Source organism: Denticeps clupeoides, chromosome 7 (assembly GCF_900700375.1).
Source record: "Denticeps clupeoides chromosome 7, fDenClu1.1, whole genome shotgun sequence".
Taxonomy (NCBI): Eukaryota; Metazoa; Chordata; class Actinopteri; order Clupeiformes; family Denticipitidae; genus Denticeps; species Denticeps clupeoides.
In genome coordinates this window covers 18,215,826-18,242,792 of record NC_041713.1, presented here as the reverse complement: position 1 = coordinate 18,242,792, position 26,967 = coordinate 18,215,826, and the positions used below count along the sequence as shown (strand labels likewise).

Genomic DNA, 26,967 nt, shown 5'->3' with positions numbered 1-26,967 from the left:
ACTATTCGTTGTACTACCATTCTTTTCGAACATTGCTTATCGTTAGCACTTTCAGATCCCGAATCCTACAATTTGCTGTCCACGAGCACAAGTGCGAGCCACATCCAATTCCACTGATTCTTACCAAAAGACCACAGTTATTCTAAAGAAGCAGAGCAGTGGTATTAGTAGGTGCAGCATTGCACCAGCAACTGTCTTCTGGCCAGCCAGAATGTGTGATGTGAGATGTTAATGTACTTTAACTCTACACAAACTTCAAATTAAATGAATCACAACACAGGAACAAAATGTGACCTCTGCTTTTATCCCATCACTCTTGCTTAGCAGTGGGCAGCCATGAAAGGTGTCTGGGGAGCAGTGTGTGGCACCTCAGTGGCCAAGCATATCAAGCATATCTAAGCATTTCCATTACGTTTAACGAGTAACACTTCAGTTACAGCCAGATCATTTTTAAGATGGTGTCTAGTGTAAAAAAAATGATGCTATAAGCATAAAGCTGAGATAAGCATGTCTAAGCATAAAATACCCTGGCCATCGGTTATATCTAATAAGGCCAGATACTTGTTACTTTTAAACTATTGCTATACAGGCCGTAGTTTCCAAAATTGGGTTTCCAACACATCTTGTATCCTTACCAAGTCAACAGCCTCAAGTGTGGATTTCATTTTTTTCCCATCAGATACACCCTGTGGACCAACAATGATGCAACTTGTTGCTGTTCAATTGTTTCACATAGAAATAGTATAGCAATAAATATATATATACATTTTATTTACCTGTAAATTTTATTTAGTCTGTACTAAATGTTGCCTAATGAGATGATGGTCTTATACTTTAGAAAAACTGCATTACTACATTAAGGATTTTGAAATAAACTGTTCACATGGAAATAATTTTTGTTATATTAGAAAAATCATCCTTTATTTGTATTTTTGACACACTTTACAGTACTGAACAGTGAAATAAAAGAAAAATATACTGATATATATTTTGTTTTATATATATATTTATAGCTGTCCGCTTATTAAATGCATTTTATTCACATAATGACAACCTGGGTCTCTCAGAAGAGAACCTTTCATAAAAATAATATAATATAAAATAACTTGGACACATGTACACATTACAGCAATATAATTTACAAATATTACAATCATTGTTGTTTTTTCCATTTATACCATTTCCATAACGTGTAACGAGTAAAACATCAGTTAGAGCCCAGAGAATTTTTAAGATGGAGTCTAGTGTAAAGAAAGTGATTGGAGAAGAGAAATTAAAAAGAGAATAAAAATAGTTATATCTTTATCATGACCTGAAATCCATTCATTATTATGTACTATACCTTGAGACACAGCCTCATGTGCGTAGACACAATCATACATTTGTCATCCACTGATATCTCCCAGGGTTCAGGCAGCAGGACAAGGGAAGAAGGGGATTCACAGACGGGGGACCACGCCTTTCCCGCACCACATGGGTCAAAATCCCAGTCAGCCACAGCCATCTTTTTCTGCCTCTTAGCCGACATAAAATAAAGTGCTCATACAGAAAGTTCTTAAGAGTTTGTCAATGATTTCTCTGTTTTGTCTTATATATTTCAAATCTACATACCCGCTAAGTCACTAAGCCGGTAAAGTGTGACGAACACAAGGAGGAAGGAGACAGGGAAGGGGGAAAAGTGGGAAGATACTGCAGATGACTACATATTGGTACAACTAATATGAGCACAGTTTGATTCTGGGAGATTTAAAATTTACAATCCAACATTACAATATATACAAAACAAGCAATGATAATGCTAGTATTTATATTACTGTATGCATTTATAATTATTCAGCTTCCAAACCATCAAACCAGAATTATACAAAAATAAAAACTGTACACAAACTGTTTCAAAGAAAACACTTGTGGTATTTTGTGTGTTTCATTTTTAAAAATAATGGCAGCAAGTAATTAATTGAATAATTCATTATTAAGAAACAATTGCTACAGTATTGTGTTAAAATGGCAGATATTATATATATATTTTTTGTTTGCTTTCAGAGTTCACATCACTGACAACGACTCCATGGAACAAAACAACATTTCTATGTGATGACAGGCAGGTGCATAGGGAAACGTCCCTAAAGCTATCAGTGACCAATTTTTAAACCGCGCTTCAGTCGAACCCCACAGGCTGAGCAACCGACCAGCAGAAAGCAGCTTCGATCATCTCCCGAGAGACGCTGCTGATGTTGGTACAACATTACCCCAGACCTCCTTATCAGACAGCGATCAGATCAAACGGCTCCGTGGCTCTGCCCCCCCTCCGGAACCCTGTCTAAATTCCCAGCCTTCCGCTGCGAGTGTCCAGCACCGACATGCACCTGTTTTATTGTGACCTCTCACATCCGTTGCCACAGACTGTGCCTGTCCGAATTACGTGTAGGGTTCAGTCATAATGCTGAATTCTGTAATCGGGCAGGGCCACCACCATTCACTCCAAGTGAGGGTAAAGCAAACAAGGCAACTCAGTCTGTGCCAACACAGACATCATCCACGGTCACTGTAGTGAAGCGAGCACCTGTCATTCATCCGTCCATCTTCTAAAGTCTAAAGTGAATTTTCCAGACAGTAAGACATAAAGACAGGACTTAAGTACACTGGGATGTCCACGTCTATCTGAATCTACATATGTAGTTGCAGGAATCCTGCTACTGACATTAAGGCAAAAAAGCATCGAACAAAATGAGAATGACTTCCTGTGCACAATTAACACCATATTAAAAAACATTATTTTGCCTTTTCTTCTGTTGCACAGAAGGGATATTCTCTCTACTCTTATTGGCTCACTCGCTTTCCCTTTGGCAAGACACAACAGAGACAGGCATATGTGATGGCTGGGTGAGGGCATGAAATTTGTGCTGCTCTTGACATACTCTGCTAATTCCACATATTTGGCAGGACTACAGTATAAGAAGTAGAATTTAGGCAAAAACGTATTCAAAATCATCATGGCTTATCCTCAAAAAAAGTGGCTATCGTAATTAGATAAAAAAAAAGAACACAAATACGAGACTCCACCAGGATGCTAATGACAGTGATGACCTCCTACCTAGAGGTCCTAATCGTTCCACAACCACAGAAGCAATAAAGGAAGACTTAAAACTTCTGAAAAGAAAAAAAAATCAACAATGGAGACTATGTGAATGTCTACCACAAAAAAAAAAATCGTGGAAAGAAGTAAGTTTTTAAGTAAGCAACAATCAGAAATGCAGACAAAAGCAGACACTCCTGTCCCACGATGCATTGCTTCGTGACAGCCCCAGCTGGGAAGCTGCGGGTTCAGAAAGGCACGCAGCCATTTTGCTCCAGTAGCACTCCTGGTAAAGGGAACAAGGGAGGGGTGGGACCTTCAGTCCGGTTGGGGTTCTGAGATACCCGGGCTCCGTCCTCCCTCCTCACTTCTACAGCCGCCTGCTGTCTCAACTGCGGACGTCCGCATGATTTCTTTCCGACATAAATGGAAAATAAGTCACTCGTAAAGTTAGCTGCAGATTGTTCTGAGGAGGACAGAGTTAAAGTGTTGACAGACATCAACTTATTACCCACCAGTGAGGAAATACTCCATAGAGAGATGGCTTTTTCCAAAAAAAAAAAAAAAAAAAAAAAGATACAGCTGCAGTCCACATCCTCCAAAAGCGCATACACACATTGGTGTGTTATGTGTCAGTCAAAATGTAAGTGTGACAAGGTGTGGTCTTTTTCAGTGTGTCTGTGTGCGTGTGTGTACGTGCAAAAATTCCAGGGTGCTACACTGTCTCAAATGGCCCCTAATTAAAAACCCTAAAGCCCTCACTACACTGAGATTCACAAACCCACCTGCTGGAGACACCCAGCTTCTGCTCGGATTCTACAGTAGCTGTGTTATTGACTTTTCTAACCGATTTATTTATGTTCCCTTTTTCAAGAAAAGTGAAATGAAAAGTCTTATTGAGTTATTACACAAATTCTATTTGTTCATTGTTTGGCCAGTAAAGGTCAGGGTGTGTTTGGGAAGAAAGGGTCAGTGGCAGAGAAGAAAGGTCCTGTGGGACGTTCCGTGCCCCACAATCCCCTGCGGAGACAATGTATGAAAGCTGGAACTCATGTGTCTTCGGCAGGTGAAGACGATTCTTCTTCATCGTCATCATCTGCCTGTTCCACAGGGCTCCCCTCTGAGTGTCCTTCATCTTCCTCCACCACCACCGACTGAACCTGCAGCCGCCTGCGCCCCCTCCGGCCCACCTCCTGCTCCTCCTCCTCTTCTTCCACTGCCTCTTCCTCTTCCATCTTCTCCACCACCTCGTCTCCCTCCACCACGGGCTTTTCTCCCGTCTCGCCCTGCTCCTGGTAGTGTCGACTGGCACCTACGTGATTCTGGCTAGGTTTCTCCTGTGGCTCCTCCTGACTCCTGTCCTCCGTGCTGTCATCCATGGTCAGCTCAAACTGGAACTTGTCCATGCAGGCATCCAGCTCATTGTCCTGGCCATCAGGTGGCGGTGAGGGGCTTTGAGGGATGGTGCTCTGGTACCAGTCTCTGTTGTCCTCCAGTGTGTCCAGGATTTCCTGGGCGTCCGGGTGCACCAGGTCTCCCCATGTCTCCCACAGTGGATGGACTATGTAGTCTATGAAGCCCACCTGCATTAGAACACAAGACACATTTAGATTTTTTTCAATTTAGTTGTGTTGCAAATAGAATATCACATAAATCATAATAAAGCTTTATGTAAGTGTGCCCAACCTTAATAAATATATCTTATTGTTTCTATTAATAACAACAATGGCAAAACCTATTACAACTGGATGTCCAGATTGTCCAATTATTCATAATAATGTCTTATTAAAAATATATCACATTTCTCCTGTTTGCTCTAATGTATGTAAATAAATGCAACAGCAACACTTGCATGAACGCACTCAACATTCTGACCTGAAGTCAGAAACATGAGAAGAGGTCAAAGGTTAACAAAAGTGGGAGGACGTGAGAGTAATATCTTCGAACATCGTTCTTGTAAGTGTGAGTGGTAAACAGTGTGTTTGTACCTGGCTCTTTTCCACAGATGCAGTGTGTTTGTCACACATGGGGCTTATCTCCATCCCACGCTCACGCTCCTTGTCTCCCTGTCTAAAGAACTCCTCCATGATGCGCTCCGTCCACTGCCGGTACACTGCTAGAGGCTTGGTGGGGTTACTGAGGTCAGCACAGTGCACCATGTTCCTCAACACCTACAGACAAACACACAAAAGCTTGAAATGTTTCCTGTTTGCTGATTTATTCATAGAACTGACTCCCTATGTAATATGTGCATGAACTGCCTTTGAGGAGAAAACACACAAGATCTACATTTCCTCTCACTGTCACGATTATTGCCACGGGTGACATAAAGTAGGCTAATCATTAGCTCAATAGCCCTGTGGTGGACCTTGTACAGCAAGGGCCTCTGACCCCACTTCTCTCATTATGCCAAAGCCTGGCTTATTGTTAGCTATGCAGAAGTCACCCAATTTCACAAACCTCTTTTCTGAAAAATGCCCAGCCTTAACAACGCAACAAGAGCATGGAGAGACTTTACTTTATTTGGCAGACGCTTTTATCCAAAGCGACTTACAATGGGAAGACACCAGCAATTCTCGTTCGAGAGAGTCAATTATGAGTTCATTAATTAAAAAAATAGCAAATCCTCATAACAGTAAAAGTGTATCAGGCTAAATTAAATTATTCATGCAATGCAACACAGTTTAACTCTTAGTACTGGCTATCATATGCAACTGCACTTGTGTAGCTTTTAGACCTGTGACATTTTGGTCCTGTGCATCACGCCCCGTGCATCACACCATCTTCTGTCATTTAAGTTGCATAAATTTGTATTACATATACATTAAAATATTTTTGTGAGTTTTTTATATTTGATGCAAAAGTTTTGAGTTCACATCAATTTTTGGTGGAAGTTGGTTTTAACAAGTGACACTAGTTTTCTGTGCATCACATGGCAAGTTTTCAAACTGCTTGTATGGCTTTTAAATTTATGTTGAACTACTCAATAGTAAGGCACAACAAATAATACAAACATGTCACACTTCTTCATAGTTCCTGCCACTAGTTATGGGGATAAAGTAAATTGTGTTCTCAAAATGTCCCGTGCATCACATAGAGAATCATCCTACAGAGGAAATTACAGAACCGCATAGCGCATTTAAAAATGCACTATGCACCTTAAAAAGGTCAGTGGTGGCCTAGCGGTTTAGAAAGCAGCCCCATTATCAGAAGGTTGCCGATTCAAATCCCGATCTGCCAAGGTGCCACTGAGCAAAGCAGTGACACCTCCACCCACTGCTCCCTGGGCGCCTGTCATGGCTGCCCACTGCTCACCAAGGTTGACAGTTAAAAGCAGAGGACACATTTCGTTGAGTCACCATGTGCTGTGCTGCAGTGTTTCACAATCACATCACTTTCATCCAAAAATATGTCCCTCAGTTCAGTTGCAGCTGAACACATACATTTTTGTCCATTAAGATACACGTGAGCCTAATTAAGGTCAGACTGGAGTGAATTTCTGTCAGAAAACTGCCATCTAGGAACAAGTCATCTATTTAATACAACAAAATGTGAGAGCTTCTAAAACCAGTTTAGCTTTCCTTTCGAGCACCAAGCAAAGAAAGAAAAAGAAATATCAGCAAGGGCAATTATTACACCCGCATCTCATGATCCATCCGCGCCTGTTCGCAGCTTTGCCACTTCCCATTATCTCAAATACATGTCCCTTTCACTTCTATCAGAAATCGCTGTGACCCTAAATCTCTCTGGTTCCCCAACTGATGCCATGATAACAAGTCTTTTTAAAGAACTTCTTCCTACTATATCACCTTTAAACCTATATATAATCAAGAGCAGCTTTGACACCAGCATAGTTCCTGAGCCTCTTAAGCATGCGGTAGTGTAAACACTTAATAAAAGACCTGGTCTGGACCCTTCACTATATTTACATATTAAACCTATTTCCAAACTCCCATCATGACAAAAATTCTAGAGAAAGCAGTTTTTATTCAACTGAGCGAGTTTCTAGAAAAAAAAAAGGACTCGTGGAGCCATTACTGCAATTCCCTTTATGCAGGAGTAAGGCAGTCTGCCCTATCTCGCCTCCAGCTAGTTCAAAATGCTGCTGCATGCATTCTAACCTCTACAGGCAGGTACGAACACATCACACCCATTTGATCTTCCCTTCACCGGCTCGCTGTGCATTTTAGAATCACTTTTAAAATCCTGCTTTTAACCTATAAATGTTTAACAGGACTTGCTCCACCCTACCTCTCCGCTACTTCAGCCATACATACCCTCACGACCACTAAGGTCTGCAGTCCAGCACACTTTGGTTGTTCCGGAAACTAGGTTAAAGCTCAGAGGAGATTGTGCTTTTTCAGCTGTGGCTCCTAAGCACTGGAATGAGCTGCCTTTAAAAATCAGACAGGTTCCTTCTCTTCACACATATTCTCACTGGCATTTACTGATCATTGAACAACCAAGACAGTTTTTAGGGATTTTATACAGAATGTTGATTCATTGTTTTTTATGTCTCTTAATCTATGAGTGTACAGCACTTTGGCTTCATCCCTGTATGTTTTAAATGTGCTTTATAAATAAAATGAATTGGATTGGATTGCCACCTTATCCTTGATAGGTGCAGCTGTAAGCAGATAATGAATTATATTCATTATGGTTCATTCAGGTACCAAGCTTAAATAAAATCTGCTTTAAAACATCAGTTAAAGCAAAGTTACATTTGAAGATGCAGTATTTTTTTATGAAGGCATGCATAAGACTATCCCTGCAAGCGCTGCCCAACAAGCCATACAGCTCATGAACATGCGACATTCTTACCATCCATCCAAATTCCATCCATCCAATGGATGCTGTTAATTTATTGTGTGCTAACACATACAAAAGAGTATGAAGCTGTGGCGAGATGGGACCGTTGAGTGCATTTTCCACTCAATTTCTTGACCACTGCATGCACGTATCCACTCAAAACAGCAAGTGTAAAGGTAGTTGAACATCATTTGCCAGTAATGTTGTAAACATCACAAAGGACAACAAACACCCAGCACACAAAGTATTTTCCTGTAGAATCTTAGCCAGAACCACCAGTGTAAAGAACATGTTATTTATATTTTTTTTATTACATTTGAGTGAGTGACTGAGTGCATTTCCTATTCTTGTGTATGTGGAAAAGAATGCAGCTTGACTTGATTTGACAATGAATTTGCCTTAATAATAAATAATAATAATAATACAATTCCGGGTAAACTTATAGGAACCCAGGGTCTCCCAAAAATTTATCACACTCAAGCATATTCAAGCTCAATAGAAATCTAACTTGATAGCTGAAGGCTTTGTGGCCTCTGGTCACCTGAATGCGATCTGTGTAATGGTCCAGCATTAGCACTCCTGAACTTGTCACTTTCTTCGTCTCAACCATTGTCTTCAAATCTGCCAACAAACTCATGTGCTTGGACATGTCAGTCGCCAACACCTGAACAAAGAAAGCAAATTGAATAGAAATGACCTCTATTCACCTTATTACATTTGTGACTTTCATATTTTGTTCGGGTCTCACCATGTCAATGACAAGTTTGCGCAGACTCTGTCGCTGTCTCTTGCTCAGGTTCTGAAAGATGTCACAGTTTTCCTCATGTAGGAGCTTGAATCCCACTGCCAGGTGATGGTTCTCCAAAACAGATTCATCATTATACATCAGTGCCAGCTCTGAGTCTGAGGAAGAGAACAAATGAGAGTCAGCAACTTGGTGATAGACAGGAAAATTTCACATTAATTTTGTAACTAGCAGTAGCACTAACGCTCCCACAGTACACACCCTAATGCAGGATATCTATATTATACTGCAAAAATCACATATAGCCATTCACTTAATTGTTTATCCATGCATTTTACTCAACCAATTCTCAAGGTCAGCACAGGACTGGGTTTAATCTTGTTGAATCGCAGCAGTCAGTTGCAGGATGAAGGCCAGAACAAGTGTATTAGTAACAACTGAACAAGATGGCCTACACTGTGTGATCATGCAACTGATCAACTGATCACTCCTTGTTCTTGACCCATTGAAGTTCATATATGGACGGTTCTCTTTAGCTCTGTGCCATTTCAACCTTTTAAGGACATAGTGTAAGTTAAATTGCGCGTTATGGTCATCACTTAAAATTGACTATTTGTGTTACCATCACTGGATACAAGATCCACAGCATGGGAGCAGCATGTATTTCAAGGAACCTGCAAAATGGGAGGTCTCCCTGCTCATGCATTACAGTATTTAGAAAAAAAAATCTATACTTCAGCCATTTACAATCATGTATCTATGGATGAAATATTTTTTGTTAAATCAACCAGGTATTAGCATAAATTGCAGTGGTGGCCTAGCGGTAAAGGTAAAGAAGTAAACTTTAAATCCCGAACCACTAAGTTGCCACTGAAGTCCCCTTGAGCAAAGTATTGTCTACCCAAGCGCCTTTCATGGGTGACCACTGGTCACTAAGGGTGATGGTTAAAAGCACGGGACCTAGTGGTGGCCTAGTGGTTAAGGAAGCGGCCCCGTAATCAGAAGTTTGCCGGTTCGAATCCCGATCCACCAAGGTGCCACTGAGGTGCCACTGAGCAAAGCACCGTCCCCACACACTGCTCCCCGGGCGCCTGTCATGGCTGCCCACTGCTCACCAAGGGTGATGGGTTAAATGCAGAGTCAAATTTCATTGTGTGCACCGTGAGCTGTGCTGCTGTGTATCACATGTGACGATCACTTTACTTTTTAAGCAGAGGACACATTTCCTGTATCACTGTGTGCTGTCCTACAGTGTGACCAAAACAATCACTTTCACTTTTTCTCTTTAAGTATTAGCATGCTAGCACATTAGCTATCAACTGAGACTGAAATGGGAAGACGACACTAGTGTATATTTCCGAGGTTTTTGTTACAGTTGGGACTCACTGGTGTTGATGAGGAACTGATTGGAGACTCCAGGGTGGTCAACATCATGAATGGCAGCAGCAAATAATGCAGCCAAAATTTCAAGGTCAGTGAAGACGGCCTGAACAGGAGTGAGCAGAGGAAGACGTGAGTTTTTAACAGCTTTGGGAAGCTGATATCAGATGTCCTGGTGAGGAGATGCCACACAGACTCACATCCAGGGCTGGTGTGGACAGCAGCACATGGGTGGACTGGGTGACGTCTGCTGCATGCAGGCTGTTGTGGTAGGCCACGTTGGCGTGGTAGTGATCCTCCAGTGTCATGATGTAGGTGACAAACGTGTCAACTGGGATCCTAAATGTCTTCAGCAAATCTCTTTCCTTTGAAAGCAAAATGACCAATAAAAAAATCATCCTAGCTAATCCTAGAGAATAAAATCCCATAGGAGTTCATCATATCAACAACCTGGAAGATGGAGTACAAGATGCAGCTGAGAGGTCTGTTGTTGGAATACTCCGCCACATGGAAGATATTAAGGCCCCACTTATTCAAGTCTTCGAGCTCCTGTTTAATAAAATACACAAAGCACACATGGTTATCTGGCCTTATATGTTTGATCACAGTTTTATCAATGGTACTGTATTTTAACAGCGATAAGAGCTGTGCAAACAGGGGTCCATGTTCACCAAACATCATATCTAGCACATTAATGCATAAGACCAAAATAGATACAAGTAAACAAGATAACGCTGGCTAGCTTTGGCCAGACAAATCTTAAAACATAAATTTAAACTTAAAAAGTTTCAGGCTCAATAATGTTTGTATGTAGGCATGGTGCTGCCTGTGTGTCTATGTATATGTGTGCGTCTTTATGGGCCGTACTCTGGCCAGTTCTTCCTCCTGGTCAGTTTTGATGCCGAAGCGTGGCACGGTGGAGTTGGACAGGCTGGAGCTGTGCGTGAGCTTCTTCACACCGCTGATGTGGCACATGGGCTTCTCCCTCTCACGCAGCGTTGGCGATGGGATCTCCACTTCATTCTGCTTGTCTGCTCACACGTACACAGGTACAGAGAACAATGGTGAGGATACAACCGCACACAATGGTGAGGATACAACCGCACAGGTCAGCGACATGGGCCGCTCTTACCGAGGAATGTCGTAGATATGTATTCCGACACCTGGTTCCCAGAGCGACTCATCTCAGACAAGTGAGAGAGCTCCCTGTTCAGCATCCGCTTGAACTGTAAAATAACAGGGCAGAGAGAGAAAAGGAGGCCATGAAATGTGGTCACAACTAATTTTCTCTCCGGTATCAATTATTAAACATACCGGAAAGGTATCACGAAAACAGCAGCAAAAACTGTGCAATTTTTTCTCCTTAACTCTATTAACACATCATGCTCCCTACATGAATAAGATACATGCAGCTGGTGACTACAAACACCACCATCAAAGACCAACACAGGGAAATGTGCAGGACTCATTCAATTCTGTCAGCATGTTCAATTAGTGGAACTGCTGCAGTTCATACTGTATGCAAAACTATGGGCAATTTATTTAGCAATTTATCATCAATCATAACCGTAATACACATTAACATCTAAATAATGTTGTATTAGAGTTAAATATACAATACAGATAAATATAGCACCTTTGGTCGTAAATCTTTCATATCAGAAGATTTTTATAATACAGCAAACATTAATTTGTCTGAGATATTCTCACCTGAATGTTGTGCCTTTTTATCAATATTCTCACTTCCCACACTAGCTATCATTTTAGAAAATTATAAAAGTTCTTGTATGTTTAGTTTGCGATTCTGCAATTTCAATTTATAGAAACTGATTTTATGCAGGATCAAAATAAATTTCACATGTATGTTTTCGTAGTGTAATAATATTATTAATTTCATTAAGGTCGGTAAAATGTGAAGCCTGTTCTTTATTATTCCATTATTTTTGCTGTGTTTATGATGTTATGATGTTTATGTATTATGTTGTGATGTTTTAGGCCATGGCATCATTTCAGTATCAAAAATGTAGATATTTGAGACAGGTATTGTAGTGATGTCATAGTTTTGGTAATGGAGAGTGGTAGCCTAGCGGTTAAGGAAGCAGCCCCGTAATCAGAAGGTCCGCCAAGGTGCCACTGAGCAAAGCACCGTCCCCACACACTGCTCCCCGGGCGCCTGTCATGGCTGCCCACTGCTCACCAAGGGTGATGGTAAAAACAGTGGACACATTTCATTGTGTCACCATGTGCTGTGCTGCAGTGTTTCACAATGACAATCACTTCACTTTCACTAACAAAAATGCATCTATACATATGACATATACTGTACTAGCCTTTTTGTCTAATTTATCATCAGAACTAATACTAAAACCTTTGTCAAGATACTGTTCAATGTTTGTAATATAACTTAAGCAACTGTAAATATGATTTGTGAGTTGGAGTATAAAAGTTCTTGTACCTTTAGCTTTGACCACATTACAGTAATACAATTTCATAGAAAGCTGCATGGATATGACGGGAAATACACAGCTATGCAGGATCGTTGTACAGCGATTTCAGGATGCTGTGATAATCTTTCACAGTATTTCAAAATGATCTGTTTTGTAAAAATATCTAATAATATTTGTAATGTCATTTGGTCAGGCTGGTGAAAAATACAACGTAAGTGTAATGTACACTGAATGCCACATGTCCAGAAAGGGTGTATGACTCTGAAACATCATCCCTACACCACAGCAGAATGCTGATAAGGGACCCTGTAACTGCAGGTCACATGCTCACCCGCATTACAATTTCACTCACCACTATGGAGCGGAATCACTTTGCCATGAATTCAAGAATAACCCATGCGTCAATACTTTAGAGCACGGCAAAACACAGACACCTGCACACACAGCACTTTGGACAATTCATCCGTCTTATTGACTGATCCTTCACACATTACCGTCACCATGGTAACAGTGAGGTTTCCCTAGCAACTGCCTCCTCACAGTCATTCCTGCAGCATGACTGGAGAGAGGCGCAGGTTGGGTGACAGTGAGCGGGACTAGGCAGGCGCCTGCCTCTGACCTTTGCCAAGGTCAACGCTCTCACGCTCCCTCCCTCTCTCTCCTTACCCAGCAGTCCTTTCATTCCTACTCCATCTTACCCTCGTCTCTTTCCCTCGTCCCTCCTCTGGTCTGTTTTTTCATCTTTCCTCCCCTCTCACTCACAAGCCCCCATTTTTAACCCTCCTTTGGTTACAATGGCTATTTCTCAGTCCTGTCTACCTCACTCAGTACTATCTACCCGTTTACCAGCCGTGCTTGAAAGAACATTCTGGTAGATGTGGGCATATCAGGACAAAAACACGATGTACACACGAAGGGTCACTGTAAAACTGCCTGGCCAGACTATATGACCCAAATACGCTGTAGCTGCTTCACATTCGCTCATGGGGCATGAAAAACAAAGAGCTGCTGAGATCCAACATGTACACCTTGTACATTGCGACGAATCATTTTCAAACTCCAGTATAATGTAGCACAGTCTCACAGTCGGCTCCTAGCCTTCGGAGACCTTGTAAAGAACATTATGCAATGTTCTGGGAACGTTCTGTGTTAGCTGGGTAAGTGCTGCATGACACATTAAAAAAAGCAAACAACCGTTTATAAATGGTGTGCATTAGCTGCTGTGGTATTTTCACCAGAGAGCATCAGGGCAGGCCTTTTATTAGATTATTTCACAATAAGATATGTTTTAGGGTATGACATAACATAAACATAAATCAGTTGTTTATGTCTTAATATATTACACTGAACTTAAAGACAACCCACACTACATTAAAGCAACATTGATGATCTTGTTACAATGTGTGATAGGCAGTTTAGGTTTTGGTAAGAAGCTACTACAAGTGGTCGACTGGTGACCCGGTGACAACTGTGGGCAACCAAGGCTAACTGATGCTCATAGGGAGCAGGCTAGCAGTTGTGGTCTGATGACACAGAAGCACTGAAACTGCTGAAACCCTTAATGCTGGTCATGACAGAACGGTTTCAGAACACTCAGTACAGTTGCACAGTAATTGCCCAGTAACGAAAAAGGCAAAGCCTATTAAACAACAACTTAATCAAGCATGGTGCAAAACGGGCAATCGCTTCCTTTAATCATGTGGTTCTCAAAGTGGAGTATGGGTCCCTCCGGGAGTTGACACTGAATTTGCAGGGGGTCTGTGATTTGATCCCTTCCCCCATTAAGTATAGTACATAATTAATCACAAGGGGTCCTTTGCAATTCCTTTTTACACTGTCAGGGGTCCCAGGCCCCATGCAGTTTAAGAACCCCTGCTTTAATGGTGCCTTGTAGCACAAAGACCCCTACAAATAAAGAGTTTCAAGGGAAGCCTATAACTCAGTATAAACAAGCCATGACTAAAGCTGTAAAGAGAAGTTGACTGTGTGCTGACTGACTATGCACAGCTTCGGAAAACATTTTCTTTTTCACACTTCTTTCATTTCTGGTTTGCAAAATAACTAATTTCTTGTTTGTAGGCTTGTAAAATATCATTCGTCAATAATCTCAATAAAAGACATTCAACGATAAATAACTCATAACCAGACTGTGAGCACCTTTGAACTTTTGAAGATTTATCATGGCATAATATTCAATGTGGAAGTGAGGCTCTCCAGCACAATTTAGCTTTAATATCATGAATTATATATTTGTATGTAGACATATGGGAACGTTGTCTTGGGATTTAAACTGATTTTATATTCTGATTTAATTTGATATTAGATTTGTTGGGGGTGCATGATGATGCACTGGTAATGACTAGAAACTGTTTTATGTTTCATTAGACATTTGTTGAATTAGTCTGAGCTTTTAATCAATTTTTTATATTCAAAATACAGAATAAAATCTCACATGACTGCCAGCAGCAGAGAATAAAATAGACAGAAGCCAGAAGTAGCATTTAGAAAGATAAAAAAGAAAACAATTCATTTGATTTCACTGAGAATTAGAGCAGTCAATCATTTTAGTTGGTTTGGGTCGAGCTAAAAGTGTGGTTAGCAAACACAAATTTTCAGTATTTTTTAAGCTGTACTTGTTGGGACGGGTCGGATTCTGTTGGGCTCGGGTCGTGTTTTCTAATGCAGTTCTTTATGTTTGTCACCAGTTAAGTGTGGTCAACGTCCTGTATAAATGGACACAGCCAAAATAAATAAATGGTTAAGAAAATGAATAAACATCTTAAATTGTGAAACAAACAATCTTCATAATATAACCAGGAACTTCTATGGATTACTAATCCCCCGATTCATATGTTACAGTAAATCAGGGTAGTTTTGTGTAATATTTGGTATAATTTTGATGAATTCACTTTGCACAACTACCTCAACTTTGCACACTAGGCAGGTTAAACACACTTATGAACATGCCATGTGGCACTGCCATTTGTTTTGTTCACTACTGTCATAATTGAAAAGCACTTCATGAGATGCTCATTAACATGCATAAGACTTTTGGACTGTTCAACTTTTTGCCTTGTTTGCGGTTTTGTTATTACATTATTTTATAGTCATGTGTCTTCAGTTTTGTTCTATAATGTAAAAATTGCGAGACCCAAAAATGAGTAGGTGTGTAGTGTATATGTAATCCCAGAGTCCTGACATGAAACAATTACTTGCAGGAAAACAGCAAGCCACCTTATAGTTATATACACACTCTGTCTTTGAGCCAAATATGCCTGTATAATGTTTTGTCTAATCTTTAACAGACTCTACATAGTTTCACGTACAATAACATGAGAAGATGCATGGATTTAACCAAACGATGCTGCGACTAAATCTGCTGACAACACAACACAACCTTAGGTGGACTCTCTCTGGAAATGACTAAAGACTTTCTCAGACAAGTAAAGCTTAAAGCCTGTATCTGGATCACAAAGGCAGAGAAGACAGCAGCCTCCTGTTCTGTGTGCCCTAGATATGTGACAGCACCAGGAATATGTCCTTCACCAGAGCTGAGCTGGGCCAGCTGGAGCCAGAATCTGGGCCAGCCTGGGCCAGGAGGTATGGAAGGTGCAGGTGAGGAATGGAGACTTTCCAGAACCAACCACATCAAAGGCCCAGAGGACGTTATTCATTAAGTAAATATGCATTCTATGGCTGGCATTTAAATTGCTATTAATGATGGGTCTTTAATTAATAAATGAGGTGAACAAAGGTAGATTGTAGATCTACTCTTTCAGCATTTCAGTTCACCATTGCAGGTTCTTGCCCTGCCCACTAAGGCACAGGTTGCCAAACTCTCTTGAAAGTAGTTTCCTTTCTTTAAAAAGTTGCACAAAGTCCAGCCACCCAGCCCTACCTGGTCCCACCAGCCGATTAGCCAGGGTTTGGAGCAGGTCTCACAGAACAGATCCACCAGTGGGGTCCGACGTTCAGCAGCCGTCCCGCCCCCCTCCAGCGCCACTTCGGCGGTGGCGCCCAGCTCCAGTTCTGACCCTCCCCTGCCCTGAAGTGGGCCATAGCTGGAGGAACGTGGGAGGCGGTATCCCCCGGGCACAGGTGAGGGACAGGGCGAGGTGGTCGGGTCGATGGCCTCCACCACGCCCATGCTGAGGGTGACGGGCGGAGCAGGGTGCTGGCACAGGCAGGCGTTGGTGCGGTAGTGGTGCGAGCGCGCAGCGGGAGTCATGCGGGCGCCCCAGCGACATAGGGGCGATGTCAGGGTGTGGGCGGAGAGGCCGCAGCCGGAACGGCGGGGACGCTCCAGAGCGACGGCTGCCCCCACCCCCCAAAAAATTCGGGGGGCAATGAATCCCAAGGAGATGGGGGCAAAGGGGAGAGAGTCCGGCAATGCTCTCTAAGCACTGCAGTCCCCAGACCAGGCCCTCCGGTTCGGCTCAGAGTGGGCTCCACGCCGGTCCATGTGCAAGGGTCCCCCCGAGAAGCCGAGCAGGAGCCCCCCGCCCGGATCCGCAGGGCAACAGGCTACATCGCATCACCACGGCTCACCCAGGTGGGACAGGATGGAGAGGGGACAGAGCGGGTAAAGATGGAGGGAGCAGGCGGGAGGGGGAGCGTCTGAAGGGCACCGAGCCGAATCCCGCGGAGAAGAGTCAGGGTGGCGATGAAAAGACGCAGACACAAGCTGAGATGTGAATGGGACACGGCTGAGGTGGACGATGAGGACAGGTGATGGAATGGACAGGCGGAAAAGGATGCGTCGAACGGACAGACAGCCCGAGAGCGCCGCGGCAGAGAGACGTAAACACGGCAAGACGTGACGAGGCAGGACGAGAGAAGCCGAGGCCTGGGTCAGGCTACAGAACTGCGGCACAGCTGTGGTCTGGAAAAACAGCCGCTCTCTCTACGCGTCGACCGCCCCTCCCCCACCACGCGGATCGAGGGGCCGGGGCCCAGATCTCCCGGTGCAGCAGCAATTCCCAACGCTCAAGCCAGCACACAATCCGGCGTCCCGCCCGCAGCGCTCAGTCCCTGCGCTGCCGCTTTTCCGGCCGCTCCGGAGCCTCTCCCTCTCCTCCCCTGTGCTGATTCGCTGCCTCCTGCACCTTCTCCCCCTGGATGCTGCAGACAGCTCGCGCAAGCTAATCAGGCGGCGTGGCAGCATGCACGCGCCTGTGAGAATGTGTGTGTGTGTGTGTGTGTGTGTGTGAGTGCTGTCAGTGCGCATGTGCTTCAGGCAGCATGGATGTCTGTGGAAAATGTTTGGTCCCTGTGTGTGTGTCTATGTGTGTGTGTGTGTGTCTGTGTGTGTGTGTGTGTAGTGTAGTGTATGCTCTCTGTCTCGTTTATGTCATCCAGAATGCTCTGTTTAAATGCTCTTTTTTTTAAAAAACACACCTTTTCTTAATATAGTTGGTTAAATTGGAAACACTAAATTAAACCCACAGACTTCGATATGAATCATGAAAGTATAGTGCACATTTTCCTACTGCCGAAAAAAACAGTGTAATGCATGCCCTGTCATAACCTTCAAGGTAACAACAAAAACAAGAATCCAACGCTGTCTCTTTAAGTCAGAAAGCTGCCAAGCATAATGGCTGTTTTTCCATTGGACGATGCCCACACCACATGCCTTGTGGTCAGAGTGGAAAGCCAATGGCTGCTGAGGAAGGGCAGAGCGTGCCGCTGTTCGATAGCAACCAAGGTTACAGCGGAGACATCAGCATCAGGACCCGACAGCCCCCCACCCCAACGAACCAGAGAGCCACACTCTCCCTCTTCCACCCCCTCCCTCACTTTCTCACGGTCTCTCCTCTTCCTCTCTTCCTCCCTCAATCTCCCTTATGAAAAACTGGAGCTGCGTGCTTGAACACAAAACGGGGAGTATGTGTAAGAAAATATGTGGTTTTCTATGCAGGGAATGTTGACAGTGTGCAATAATTTCTCCTCCTTCTTTTGGAACCTTAGCATTCATAAACACATAATGACACCCATTAAAATGCCCCTGGCATGTTGCAAACAGGCAGCAAGGAAAATCTTGGGGCGAACAACGAGGCCTAGCGGTTAAGGAAGCGAACTCGTAACCAAAAGGCAATGTGGTTTTAAATCTCAATATGCCGAGGTTCCGCTGAGGTCCCCACACGCTTCTTTGTTGTGCACCGTGTGCTGTGCTATGCTGTGTATCACAATGGCAAATGACAGAGTGAACAGACATGGCACCTTGTTAGAAGCCATCTCGCTGACAGAGCGGTGGGTCTGAATGGTCTCCAGCTGATCCAAGCACCAGTCCAGTTCCTCCAGAGTTTCCCGGGCCAGCTGCTGGTACGTCTCCTCTGTGTGGGAACAGACAGAATGCTTTTCTACAGGACAGTAGAGACCATATAATTTCATTGGTACTTATTTCTTGATTCATGAGAACACGGTGGCAAAAATCTAAATATTGGGACATTGTTACAATAGTAAATTCAGTTGCTGATTTGGTTTAAGTTGTTGAATACATACTTTTCATGCTTCAGCCTGACTACAAACTCTTTTTTTTTGCTAGATATTCCCATATGACTACAAAGATAAACAAAATTTTAGACCTCTAAAGGTGTGCTGTGGTATCTGGCACCAAGACGTCAGCAGAAGATACTTTAAGCTCTGTGTGTTCTCAGGTGGTGGCTCCACTTGTTTTTCCAGCACATCTCACAAATCCTCAATTTAGGTTAATTGGATTAATTTAAAAAAGTGCTAGTTTTGTCCTTCTTTTAGGGCAGGATGGGTATTGAACATAATATAATAGAAGGCCTAATGTAACCAGTGGTGGACGAATTACACAAGCCGTGGAGTTGAGTTAAAGTAGACATACACAAGGTAAAAGTCCTCCCTTTAAAATACCACTTGAGTAAAAGTACAAAAAAAAGTTGCCTTCAAATGTACAAAAGTAAGAGTACAGTGATTTATTACGGTTGTAATATTCTATTATTAGTTTTGTCAGAGGGCTCTTGCTTAATCGACTAATTTTAGGTGGAAAGACTGTCACTTTTGGCACAACAATCTTTCATTTGTCTGACATTCATTAAAAAGATCATAAGCACAAAACATTACAGGCAAATTATTTCCATTTAGTGAAACACTCTTTTTGACTATTGCTGCACTAAACACGACAGGAGGATTACAAAATGCTTGCTCTGTTCCTCTGCTTGCTTTTATTACCATCAGATTTTAATAGACCCTACTAACAGCAAAAATATTTCTCAATTAGACTTATAAGGATGTAAGATGCCATTATGAGCAATAAACATATTTATCATGCACTATTAATGTGCCTTATATTATATTTAGGGATGATGACGTTATTTTGCTTGTCTGCACTTTTACACACTGCTGAGAGCATTGACACAGCCATGTTTAAAATTCGCTCCTTTTGGAAAATAAATCCCGATCAGGGACCGATTCTAGACAGAGCTGCACAGATTATGTTTACAAAAATAACACATTATGAAGTTTCTTATATAAGATAAGAAACAGTTATGCAACAGTTGTAACTATGTAATAGCTCATAAGTAAAACGGAACAATAGATTTAGCATAATGTAGTGGTGTATATAGTCTCTGCAAATTGAAATACTTTAGTTCATATACATCAAAAACTACTTAAGTACTGTAGCAAATTACATTTCCTTCAGTACTGCCCACTTCTGAATGTAACTAATTACTTCAACCATTACTCTTACTTCATATTCAGTAAATTATCCAGTAATTACTTTTTTTCTGAGTAACATTCCCAACATTGTTGTCAAAGAAACATCAACCTCCTGGTGTTCACCAGGCAAGGGACAGTTACCCAGCCATCCACATGATGTAAAAGAAAATGTGATTAGTCAGGCCAGGACACCTTTTTCCATTGCTCATGTGCCCAGTGTAGGTGCTGTTGTCAGTGGGCACATCAGCATGGGCACAACACTATACACAACATACACAACAGACTGTGATGCTGTGAAATATGTATTCGGACATCTTTCAATCAGACCTTTTTCAGCATCGACTTTTTCAGCAACTTCAGCTACAGTGGTTATTCTATCTGAAATTACCATAGACCTAATCCTGAAAAACAAACCCCAAGAGTTTGGTTGTTACTCAAGGCAGAACAGCAAGTCAAAAATATATAAACCCATCTGGGTTCACAGGGTAACACTACAGCAGAAGGGTTTTATGGAGAACTGGTGCTTTAAATCATGTAACATATTAAAGATTTTTTTACAGTAGGTCATGCATAATACAACACCAAAAAATAATGGAATGTGAGTAGAACCTTAGTCTTGAATCCTTAAGCATTTATGAAATTAGAATTAGGCCTCTAAATGTGGTATATAAATCCCCAACCTCAAGGGAACCATCTTTGATGGGTGTTCCATGCATTTTTAACGTTTTACATATTCCCGGAGACATTTGACAGTAACGGCATATTTTTGAGGTTAAGTTGTGCCGAGGCTTCTTTACTTGCTTTGGGATTGGTCTATTCACAAATGTCAAGGTCATTGATTCAGTCCAAAAGATATGAAGAGGAAAATCAGCATGAGTCATGAATATCCCACTCCGCCTCAACGGGTAAAAAAAAAAAATGGTTTCATTTTCATGAAGCCAACAGGCATGATTAAAAGCAGGCCTTCGTTTGAAATGCACAGCATCTGAAATCACTTTGAAAAAAATAAACCAATGTTCCTTTTTTAATGCAAAATCTTAATTTTACATTTTTAATTAAAACTCAAAAGTTAAAATGTTCCAACCAAGATGATTCAGCCGGGAGTTTTTAATTAGAAGCGAACCCTGAGCGTGAAGGATAAAACGACTCGAGTAAACCGCGCAGCCTGGACCGGCAACTTTTTTTCAAAGGAAATAAATATTTTCAGAGGAAGAAGGAGGGAAAAAAGGTGTTTCTCTGCTGGCAGCAGTGCCCACGTGAAGAAAACCAAGAGTGGATGTGTGAGACACTGTGTGGGAGAGCGCCAGTGTGGGTAGAGCATCGAAAAGTGGCTTACAGTGCCACGAACATACCAGAGAGCGTTGCCTTGGGAACCGTGGGTTGACTTGTCACTGGTGACCTCCTGTGGACAAACACGATATCAACATCAGTGGCGGCGATGAAGGCTGCCCTCTTTTGGCCAAATCTGTCTCTCTTTATTGAGGTGGCTGGGGGAAGAAGGGAGGATTTTTTTCTCCTTTCTAAAGGGGTTGTGTGTAGGCACTGTCTGAATCACAGCGCCAATAATAACACACAAGGCTGAGCTCCTCTTAAATGCTCATCAGAATATAAATATGGATGGTTTTAGTCACCCAGCACACGTGTACAGTATTTTTTTTAATCCATTTTTGATGCACTTCCCAATTCTGATATGCATTTTTTATCATGCTTGTGAAAAACCCTAAAAGGTTCCCTGATTGGGATAAAATTTCATGGCAGAATTTCTGTTCCTCTATAGGAACCTTCTTCGGTTGCTCGCTGGGTAATGTGGAACCATGAACATTTCTGGAGAACAAAAGTTTTTCCTATCGGGACACATAAACATATGTTGAATTTAGAAGCATGTTCCCCAGATCAAGGGTGTCCAGACTTTCTGCGCTGTATATCTTCTCACTACCCCACAACCTAAGAGGACATGTTTCACTACGGGCCCACCTGTACTGTGTGGTTCTCACAATTCAGTAAATACTAACAATGGCCGAGTGACAAGAGCAGCAGGAAAATAGTAAAATAGAAATGAGGACAGAGAACCACAACAAATGTGATAGTCAGAGCTGAGATGGAGAAACACACCAGGGGACAAAGGAGAAGCCATAAGCATAAAAGATGAGAATAGACAGGCAGGACAGCATGTTTGAGGTCAGGGGCGTGTCACGGTTGGTAAAGTAATACTGACTTGTTAGTAGGTGTTGTGACATTGGCGAGAATGGTGAAGTTGCTTCTTACGGTTCGTAGACTGGCCAACACCTGGGGGACAGAGAGAGGTGGGGGCAGCCTACGGTGAGTGAAGGGAGGTCCAGCTGTCATCCAGCTTTAAAAAACACATCTGTTTACAAGCAGCCAAACGGGGCGGACGTACCTGAGCAAAAGGAGTGACTATGAGGTCCTCAGCATGGCTACAGAGAGACGAAGAGAAGCGGCAGGGCGTTGGGGGAGACGAGAGAAGGCAGATGGAACAGTGAGGTCATTACTGATGTTCAACATTCGTTTATATCAGCACACAACAAACGCAGCCAAGAGGCTTAGTTCATCTTCAGAGGAGCAGGAAGACTTAAGCAAGTCAAGCGAAAGTGCCATGATATGAGATTTCGCTTTTTCGTCATCACCATCAATTATTTTATATGACATAAAATTGTAAAAAGGGCTGGATAATATGCATTAATTAATCTCACAATATTTATGGGATTTTATTTATTACCGTTTATGACCAATGGGCTGGAAAGTAAAAATGCAGTTATGATTCATATGACAGGTACGATGAAATATGCCAACAACAGACTTGCTGTTAATCATGCAAGAAAACAAGTGGCTATATATAAGGGCTATATGATGATTATATCACCCATCCATATTAATATTATTATTTAAGAATAACCTAATGCATTTGTGTTCATTTACATAATAATTCATGCAAATTATTCCTTTTTTTTGTTGGCAGCCACAGCGAGCAGCAGATGTTGGTGGAGGTCTGACACATGGTCAGTTCACTGGGGAGGCCACTCACCCCTCACTGTTGATGGATGAGTTGCGGGACATGGTTTTGGGGGACATGTCGTAGTCGGAGTCGGAGCGGTAGAGGAACGACTCCCGCCGCTGACTCTGGGGGAAGGAGGGGTGGAGCACCAGCCCCGGACTCGCCTGCGAATCCATAGGACTGCGGCCAGGAGAGGGTCCATTCTCTGCATCGAAGCTGCAGGGGATAGCGTGACAGGCAGTGTGGGCGGAGAGGAGGGGGAGAGAGAGAGGGAGGGAGGGAGGGAGGAGAGAGAACATTGTTATCGAAACGTTCGCCGGTCCTTGCCAGTAATGCCATTAAAATGTTCAGTCCCACGCCAGCGCATCACAATCATCCATCCACTAGAACCCCTTTCTCGGTAGCGAGCGAGGACATGCCAGTGGAGACTGTAAACAGCTTGACCAGTGAAGCACACAGAGAGGAATGCAGCAGGAGAGCCGCCTTAGGACAACAGCTGACAGAAAACAAATTCATTTGATTCGTCACCATCTCACCATCCGACGTACATTTATGGAAATTTCTGCAACAAGCAGAGCAATGACAATATCGACAAGGACAACAATCAACAGCAACGGTAGATTTTTACACCATAAACTCCAAGGGCCATATTTTCCTGGTGCTATACAAGGTGTAGCACATGGGGCATGTTCGGTAATGTCACAATGTCCTGTAAATCTTTTTAATTTACAGAAATTAACCAGTATATAAACAATGACGGACTACTTGTTGGTTATCTGTATCTCGGAGATGAGGGACTAACTATCCACTCGGCCCATTTTGTTGCTGTGCAATAATTTCGGACACCTAGACACTACTTTCTTAATACCCCTTGTATCTAGGAGTGTCAACAGACGTCTCAGTACCACCCCTCCTACACAACATGTCCAATGTCAGCCCTCTGATTCAATGATTCGTGACATTTGTGAACAATTCCCATGCACTACTTCCTTTCACCCAAGAAATTACATTCATTTCACATTTTATGTGTATTGGCTACGTCACAAAGTCCAAAACTTGCAGCTTCGTCTGGTTACCTGAGCTTTGGTGGACGACGTCCTGTCTGTTGGCTGTTCGTCAACTGCCTGCTGTATGATTCCAGTTTCTACAACTCGCAGGCTAATTCGTGTACATTTGGTGACGTTCATGCCAACAACACCAGCAACACAGCACAATTACTCGTTACACGGCACATGTTTACAGCAGTGACATGGAGTTCCACCAAGACAGTCCGAAAAGAACAGAAAAAAAAAAGGTCTGACACCAGCTTACTGTCACATGGGTGCCAAAGAAACGATGGTTCACCAACCAACACTGTGCAGAACACTCAACCCCATGTGCACAAACATCACACTGAACCAAACCTAAAACCATGACGGGGACAGTGTGCAAGGCCTGTGCGTGTTTCGAGGAGACGACGGAAGGATATGCACCACAGAACTCCACCAACCCCGGCCCCACCAGAACACACACGGAGACACACACACAGACACACAGTGTTTGTTTGTTTGTTTGTTTGATCTGGCGGCGCCTTGAGACGGAGAGGGCAGGGGCAGGTACCTGAACCCAAAGTGGAGCGATCGGGCGCGCTCCTGAATGCTGCGGTGGAGCCTCATGCGCCGGAACAGGCTGCTCCCGCCTCCACGTGACTGATCGGGGGTCAGGGGTGGGCTAATGGAGCAGGAGGGGGCGAACACAGGAGAGAGAAGGTGATCAGACATGCTCTCACCCAGCTCCCACGGCAGTGTCTTCGGAGTCAACTCTGGCTATTGCAGGTCTCGAGACAAGTCAAAAATTAAGGGGAATGAATAATAAAAAAAAATTGAATTTCTCCGATGCTTGTCGGCAATAAATCTTAGTCCAAAGTGGCAGTCCTCATCGCTGCTGTTCTCTCTGTAACCCTTTTTGCAGGTTCCCACTATACTGCTAAATGTCAACGATTCACAGGATGTCCTTGGCCACTCTCCAACGTTTGAGGTTTCGATTCTATCGCAACTTCTGTTTTTTCTCTTGCTTTCCACAAAGCTCTGTTTAGTCACACCAGAAACACTTGCCCTCCCTCATGCGGTCGGATGACTGACACGGGCCCCAGGACACCCCTGGTGACATAAGGCCCGAGTCGCCCGTCACACTCGGTTCCCCAAAACTACGCCCCCCCCCCTTTTATCAGTATGTGTGTTCCACATTAAACATTCCCGGCTGCACACATTGTTTTTCCTGGCTCTTGTCTTTCAGTTTCCCCCTCTTCTCTCTCCCTCTCAATCGCTCTGCTTCTTATCTGTCTGCTGACAGAGTTCCTCTCATGGCAACAGGAAGGACCGCTCGGCGCGCGCAACGCACCGAGGGCATTTTTCGCGGCTTAGTTAGCCTCGAGAAACTGTACGCGTAAAAAAAAAAAAAAAAAAACGCAAAGACGTGGAAAGGAGAAAAGGGGCGAGTGATTCATGCCCTGTCTAAATGTTTACGTACCAAGAAAGAGCACAACGCTCCCCGAAAACACCGTTTTTGTGACGCGTGTGACCTAGATGGTGCCGTAGACGGTGCTGACCACATGATGGTTTAGTTAGGAGCCCGACCGGGCCAGGAGTTACGGCTCCTTTTCATTTGATTCACTTGGGCGTGTGTGTGTGTGTGTGTGTGTGTGCATGAGTGTTGGGAAGGGGGGGTGTAATTTGGTGGTAGAAATAAGAGTGGGGGCTGGTGCATAAATTGTAGGTAACACCCGGCAACCAGCCAGTCAGACACTCTCCACAGAGGAACAAACAATGAAAATAAGATGCCTTGTCAACCCGTCTTTTCTCCCTTCCTTCCCTCTCTCCCTACCTCCCTACTTCCCTCTCTTCCCCCATTTGCACTCTCTCTCTCCCTCTCTCTGTGCGTCTTCTGTCTTCTCGAGATCGTCTTTGCCTTTCTGTCTCTTTCCTTGTAATTTGTCTCTGTGGCGGTGGGTGACTCACAGCAGAATAAAGAGCCTGCAGAAGCAGAGCCGGCGTACCGAGGCACAGGAGAGCCAATCTGCATACGCTCACACACGCCGTCTACGAATGCAAAGAGCCCATACCCACACATGAAACAGCAGCCATACACCTGGCATGTTTCAAACGTTCAACGGGGGGGGGGGAACCCACACGCTCCCATGTGCCAGGCTGACACGTCGAACAGAGATAACGTACCCCCCAAATTGGGCAATTATAACGCATAAATAATTAATGGAGGAATGCAGAATTAATCCTAGCGCACGATAACTCACAGAAGCAGGGCACACACGCACACCTACGCAAGCATACAATAGCACAAAAATGACACATAAACGTGATGCGTGGCTGCTAGCGCTCTCATTTTGCGGTTTGAGATGTGCTTGGATGCAGTTCTGTGGGGGACGAACCCCTGTGCTGAGGTCTGAGGCCTGGTGCTAGATCTTCATCCTCACAACTCGGCTGCTTTGATTGGTCGTTTTAAGCTCTTTTGTTCGCCAAGGCCAGCACAGCACAGGCACTCACTGCTAGGTAACAGGTAGGTGTTCCGCTGTCCCCGCAGCCCAAAAATAACCAAATGTGCCTTCAGGGAACATATGACTCGATAGTCCTGTGACTTTAAATGGTGTTCACAGGTGAATATGAAAGCCATACGATCAGGCAGAGTTATCATAATGCAACTGGTCTTTTTTCCCCTTATATGAGACCATGTGAGGCGTGACTGAGGGTCCTTTTTCCTGAGCCCACTGCAGATTTGCTGTGTTGTCCACAGCCTCTCCAACAGACTATGAATCAAG

The 26,967-nt window shown here is 43.4% G+C and overlaps 1 protein-coding gene across 3 annotated transcripts in view; it reads right to left on the bottom strand.

The window, feature by feature from the left end:
- Positions 1 to 893: 893 nt before the first annotated feature.
- The window catches only part of pde4a (phosphodiesterase 4A, cAMP-specific), a 45,503-nt gene continuing 19,429 nt past the window's right edge, over positions 894 to 26,967 (bottom strand). The window contains exons 1-15 of one of the 3 annotated variants that reach the window (XM_028984998.1): positions 24,756 to 24,845; positions 23,187 to 23,372; positions 22,542 to 22,578; positions 22,359 to 22,429; positions 21,496 to 21,545; positions 18,677 to 18,789; positions 11,143 to 11,236; positions 10,878 to 11,041; positions 10,461 to 10,559; positions 10,211 to 10,375; positions 10,017 to 10,116; positions 8,634 to 8,788; positions 8,427 to 8,549; positions 5,065 to 5,247; positions 894 to 4,659 (exon numbers count right to left, since the gene is read on the bottom strand). In XM_028984998.1, the coding sequence (XP_028840831.1) occupies positions 4,126 to 4,659; positions 5,065 to 5,247; positions 8,427 to 8,549; positions 8,634 to 8,788; positions 10,017 to 10,116; positions 10,211 to 10,375; positions 10,461 to 10,559; positions 10,878 to 11,041; positions 11,143 to 11,236; positions 18,677 to 18,789; positions 21,496 to 21,545; positions 22,359 to 22,429; positions 22,542 to 22,578; positions 23,187 to 23,372; positions 24,756 to 24,811 (2,130 nt within the window). In that variant the 5' untranslated portion in view covers positions 24,812 to 24,845 and the 3' untranslated portion in view covers positions 894 to 4,125. Of the gene's footprint in view, positions 4,660 to 5,064; positions 5,248 to 8,426; positions 8,550 to 8,633; positions 8,789 to 10,016; positions 10,117 to 10,210; positions 10,376 to 10,460; positions 10,560 to 10,877; positions 11,042 to 11,142; positions 11,237 to 16,355; positions 17,930 to 18,676; positions 18,790 to 21,495; positions 21,546 to 22,358; positions 22,430 to 22,541; positions 22,579 to 23,186; positions 23,373 to 24,755; positions 24,846 to 26,967 lie in introns of those variants that run through there. The other 2 variants (XM_028984997.1, XM_028984999.1) reach the window with 2 other exon arrangements.